At 40.5% G+C, this 5,997-nt stretch overlaps 1 protein-coding gene across 1 annotated transcript; it reads right to left on the bottom strand.

Moving 5' to 3' along the window:
• Window positions 1-338: 338 nt before the first annotated feature.
• Window positions 339-2,912, bottom strand: LOC116374032 (myelin and lymphocyte protein). The gene is made up of 4 exons (XM_031823731.1): window positions 2,737-2,912; window positions 1,325-1,489; window positions 716-847; window positions 339-601 (listed from the first exon to the last, which is right to left on the bottom strand). The coding sequence occupies exons 1-4, from the start codon at window positions 2,821-2,823 to the stop codon at window positions 524-526; spliced, it is 462 nt and encodes a 153-aa protein (XP_031679591.1). The 5' UTR covers window positions 2,824-2,912; the 3' UTR covers window positions 339-523.
• Between the last annotated feature and the right edge of the window lie 3,085 nt (window positions 2,913-5,997).

Consider the following 5,997-nt stretch of genomic DNA (forward strand, 5'->3'; position numbering starts at 1 on the left):
ACAATGCCACTTTTAAAAAATGTACATTGTTTACAATTGTATATACTATATCTTATACCATGTATTATATCTTGCCTAAGCCGCTCGGCCATCGCTCATCCCTATATTTATATGTACATATTGTTATTCCATCCCTTTACTTAGATTTGTGTGTATTAGGTAGTTGTGGGGAATTGTTAGATTACTTGTCAGATATTACTGCACTGTCAGAACTAGAAGCACAAGCATTTTGCTACACTCACATTCAAATCTGCAAACCATATGTATGTGACCAATACATGATTTGATATGCACTTTTTCTATCGAATTGGATCTCAGCAACTGAAATAGGCACTTGGTTAAGTATAAAATATATTTATTTTTATTTGTATTTATACTGTATATGCATTTCACTCCAAATTGGTTTACGGCATTTGCAGGAAGAAAATAATGTAGAAATAAAGATAGATTACAATTGATGTCATATCAAAGCCTTCTCTAATGTCTGTTGCCCCATTGTCTGTTGTCTTGTGGATACTGGTCTTCATGAGGAACTCTTCCATCTCATCGTAGAGAAGATGGCATGGAGGGCGTAGAGCAGAGTCACCACATAACACATCACCTACAGGAAAAATACAAGATACAGAAAGGTGAGGAGTGGGATGGACCACTAGAACATGCAGTAAGCTTCAGTTGAAGAACACTTTGTTTGAATCACAGGAGTGAAGGAACCTACCACTGCAGCAATATCCAATTGGTATTCTTTGAAGAACATACTGGTAACTGATTTCAGACTAATGGTGATGTAGGCCTGTACCACTGCTGCACTGAGGTAGAAGAAGGCTGCAAGGGAATGATACACAACATCCTGAAGAGAGAGAGAGAGAGAGAGCGCGAGAGAGAGAGCGAGAGAGAGAGCGCGAGAGAGAGAGTGAGAGAGAGTGAGAGAGAGAGATGGGAGAGAGAGCGAGGGAGAGAGAGAGAGAGAGAGAGAGAGAGAGAGAGAGAGAGAGAGAGAGTGAGAGAGAGAGAGAGAGAGAGAGAGAGAGAGAGAGAGAGAGAGATGGGAGAGAGAGAGAGAGAGAGAGAGAGAGAGAGAGAGAGGGAGAAGCAACATGATAGTTAGTCATCATCCTGTTATACTACCTGTTATAACACTACAGCCATTCAATAGACAGAATGTTCATTATACTCTCATCATCATCATCATCATCATCACCATCATCATCATTCTGTTTGATTAGACATTTAGGATGGGAAGAAAATCTGTTCCATTGTCATTTTCATCCTTTTTGAGTAAATCACTTTTATCAAAGATGGCTGTATGAATGTCTCTCAGACTCACCAGTGTAGGCCAGATGCTGCTCTTATTGGCTCCACTGATGAAGATGAGGAACCACAGGGTAGTGAAGATGAAGCAGAACACAGAGACAAACATCACCCAGCCCTGAGGGTTCGCAATCAGCACCTTTGTGGAGGCCACCAGAGTCCACACCAGACCTCCGAATATCTGCCACACACACACACGCGCACGCGCACATGCACACACACACACACAGGAGAGAGAGTGAGAGAGAGGGAGAGAGAGAGTGAGAGTGACAGAGAACACAGAACACGTACGGTCATAATAGGGGCGGCAGGGTAGCCTAGTGGATAGAGTGTTGGACTAGTAACCGAAAGGTTGCAAGTTCAAATCCCCGAGCTGACAAGGTACAAATCTGTCGTTCTGCCCCTGAATAGGCAGTTAACCCACTAGGCCGTCATTGAAAATAAGAATTTGTTCTTAACTGACTTGCCTAGTAAAATAATGGTAAACATCAATGCATTTAGTTGACAAGTTGTTAGTCATGGGATTTGATGGTTCAATCAGCCATCCACTTCTTAATGTCACCCCAATAGTGTCAGTCCATGTGTTGTGGTAAGACCACAGAGAGCAGGCCACAGTAACAGAGTAAGTAAACATGCACCTCTAGGCAAGGTCTGACTGATAGCTTTAACTTACTAAAGCTAATTTCGTCAGGGGTTCAACCATTTGCATAGAAGTTTTCACCAGGTAATGGCTGTGACAGCTAGTGCATGCAACAGTCAGTAGGCTAACAGTTATGAGTTCTATGTTATCTTTACCTCCGTCAAAAACATCCATAATCATACGCCTTTTGATTAGTTACTAGATACCACTGCCACAATTTCTCCATAGAGAATCTGGCACTCCGTCGTACATGGTCATTTCTAAACTCACACACACATTCTACCCCCTCCTTCAACAAACATGCCAGTAAAGAGAGAATGAATGGTGTTTGGATACAGCGCGGATCATGCCATAACCATAGTTTGGTTTCAGATAAGGATTTAGCTGATATTCACAAACCACAAACCAGAAATCAACATATTTTCAAATACTATGGCAATAATTACCAGCGGAAATAAACCAACATTTATTTAGCCAGGAAAAGTCCATTGTCACACATAGTCTCTTCCACAAGGGATACCTGACAAGGGATACCTGCAGCAATCAAAGAAGTGCTTGGTATGAGTCTACACACAGTGTCTACCACTCTAAAGTAATACTCCTTTCAGTGCACTCTGAATTACATCATGCATACATACCCAAATATTACCTTGAACAATCAAATGTCTTATCTCCCTCTGATAAATGAGAAGGGCATTAGAGTAAATAATATTTATAGAGTAAAGAGCAATGCCAGTAGTCCAGTCACAGCTGAGAGCAGAACACTTATTTGATTTGTCTGTACTCACAAACTCAGGGATGAAGAAGAGGTCTGGAACAGTGGTGAACACACTGGTGCCACTGGACAGAGGGTTACTGGAGGTGCTGGAAGCCATATTCCCAAAGTGTCAAGCTCTACCTGTGTGTTGGCGTTTTGTTGATGTGGGAGTGTGCCCAACACAGTTCTCCCTAAAGTGAGACCTGTGACCTAAACACTTGTGCTTTTAAAGCCTTGCTTCCTTAACCCACACCTGTTCCTCCTCCTCCAGTCTTTCTCTTGTCGTTTTATTTCTTCATTACATTGAAATACCAGTTGGTTGTGTCAGCTTATGTTAAGATGTAGGATCTGAATTTGATCACTATTTTGTTTTTAGGAGAAGCAGGAAATGCAAACTTGTAGTGTATTTGAGTTTAAAAAAGTATTCTAAAGTGTTACATTTCTGACATGATTTGCCCTAACAAAAAATGGATCAACACCTACAAAACTCTCCAAAATGGCTTGTGTTGTGTGCTATTGCTTTTGAAGGAGCTGTCAGGACATGTCATGCTTTGATGACAGTTATAGTGATAATTTCCTCAGCAGCTGTCCACTGCTCGCTCTGGAGGCTCTTGCTGCTTTAGCTTTTCAGTTCATTTCCGCCTACATTCCAGTATGCAACTACTAACAGTCACCACCTTCCACAAGCATCATGAAAACAAAACTTTGCAGCAAGAAAATGGCATCAAAGAACTCAAGAGCTTTAAACAGTGAATGACGTTGTAAAGTCAAAGTATACATTTCTGATGTACTTTTCCGTACTCTGACTTTCCATGTTATCTCTCCTTGACTATTTTCAGGCTCTAATGGTCCCTTTAGTCAACTTATGAGTTATTAACAATTATGTGTCCTGTTTACCTCAACTTGGCAACCCCTTGGTAGGGAGTCTCTAGTTAGGAGTCTGAAGAAGCATTAATTCAGACATGAACAGCTCTCCAAAAAGGGATCCTTCCAATAGTGCTGTCTGTCTTAAGCCAGACAGGCCAGACAGGCATTTATTTCAATAGTGTTCTCTTAATATGGTCTTGAACTTGATGGTTGAACTAATGGTAGGATTCAAACTAAGTAGTTCTTTAAAGACTTTCAGCTGAATATTTTGGTTGGTGTGGACGGGTGTAATGTGTTATGTGACATCTCCACCACTTGGGGGTGCTATTAGCACCTGATATTCAAGCTTCTTATATTGTTTGTCTTTATTATGGATAAACATTTAGATATTTTTATCAGTCATGAGTGATACGTAAAAAATATATATATATTGTACATATATTGTATATGTTATCACATCTCGTAGCTCAAGTTCCTTGTTTTTGACCTTTCAACCTCATGCTAATCACATTAGCCCACGTAAGCTCAACTGTAGAGATTAACAAGTGATCAGATATACTCCTATTTAGGATCGAGGTCCTATCCCACTGGGCACAGACGTAATTTCAACATCAAGGTTTGATTTACATTTGATTGAGTGTGTCAAACATGTTAGGTTAAAAGTTGGGTGGGGAAAAAATAAATTCCCTTATATTGATGACTTTTTGCACATCCCCCCCCAAAAAACAGTGGATGTTATTATTTATATTATTATAAACAACGCATTGGGTCATGTGACCAAGAAAGGTATGTATTGGATCTTGTCGGTTACCTTTATTTTTATTTTCTGTTCTACCTTATGTTATTTGTAGTATTACATTGTTATTGATTACTGCATTGATTACGGCAAGAAAGGCATTTCACTGTACTTGTGCACGTGACAATAAAACCTGAAACGTATAAGGTGCAATCCAAGAGTGATTGTCAAGGGTCCTCCGCTTCTTTGGTTCCTGATACATAGGAACTCTTTCCCCTTCTTGATACCCCTTCCCCTACCTGCCTACACACAGACACACACACACACACACACACACACACACACACACACACACACACACACACACACACACACACACACACACACACACACACTGTCAGTCAGTCAGTCACACACACACACACACACACACACACACACACACACACACACACACACACACACAGGAGGCTGGTGAGGGGAGGACAGCTCATAATAATGACTGGAATGAAGTATATGGAAACAATGTGTTTGTTTTGTCGATACCATTCCATTTATTTCATTTCCAGACAGTTATAATGAGGGCCCGTCCTTCCCAACTAAGGTGCCACCAACCGCCTGTGACAGACACACACACACACACACACACACACATTCCATATAATGACTGTCCCCAACATTAGATGGAGACAATATCTGGTTTTCAAAACACAAGTCAACAGAAACTAGAACACAGATTAAAATCTGAGTCTCCATGGCCTGTAAACAAAAACAGCTCTGGAAGAAATGAAGAGACCTGTCACGTTCTGACCTTTATTTCCTTTGTTTTGTCTTTATTTAGTATGGTCAGGGTGTGAGTTGGGGTGGGCAGTCTATGTGTGTTTTTCTATGTTGGGGTTTTGAGTTCAGCCTAGTATGGTTCTCAATCAGAGGCCGGTGTCGTTAGTTGTCTCTGATTGAGAATCATACTTAGGTAGCCTGGGTTTCACTTTTGAGTGGTGGGTGTTTGTTTCCGTGTGAGTGTTTGTTGCCACACGGTACTGTTTCGGTATCGTTCATGTTCACATTTATTGTTTTGTATTTCATAGTGTTCAGTTTATGTCTAAAAATAAACGTTATGGACACTTAGCACGCTGCGCATTGGTCCTACGATCCTTCTCGCTCCTCCTCCTCAGAAGAGGAGGAATGCCGTTACCAGACCACTGCAAAATGATCAGTTTCTCTGGTTTTACTATATATAGGTATGTGTTTGGGTCAAATTAAAATGGTTGTTTTATTCTATAAACTACTGACAATGTTTCTGCCAAATTCCAAATAAAAATATTGTCATTTAGAGCATTTATTTGCAGAAAATGACAACTAGTCAAAATGACAAAATATATGCTGTGTTGTCAGACCTTGAATATTGCACAAAAAAAAGTTCATATTCATTTTTAAATAACACAATACTAATGTTTTAACTTAGGAAGAGTTCAGAAATCAATATTTGGTGGAATAACCCTGATTTTCAATCACAGCTTTCATGCGTCTTAGCATGCTCTCCACCAGTCTTTCACATTGATGTTAGGTGACTTTATGCCCCTTCTGGAGCAAAAATTCAAGCAGCTCATCTGTGTTTGATGGCTTGTGACCATCCATCTTCCTCTTGATCACGTTCCAGAGGTTTTCAATGGGGTTCAGGTCTGGAGA

Source organism: Oncorhynchus kisutch, linkage group LG4 (assembly GCF_002021735.2).
Source record: "Oncorhynchus kisutch isolate 150728-3 linkage group LG4, Okis_V2, whole genome shotgun sequence".
Classification (NCBI taxonomy): Eukaryota; Metazoa; Chordata; class Actinopteri; order Salmoniformes; family Salmonidae; genus Oncorhynchus; species Oncorhynchus kisutch.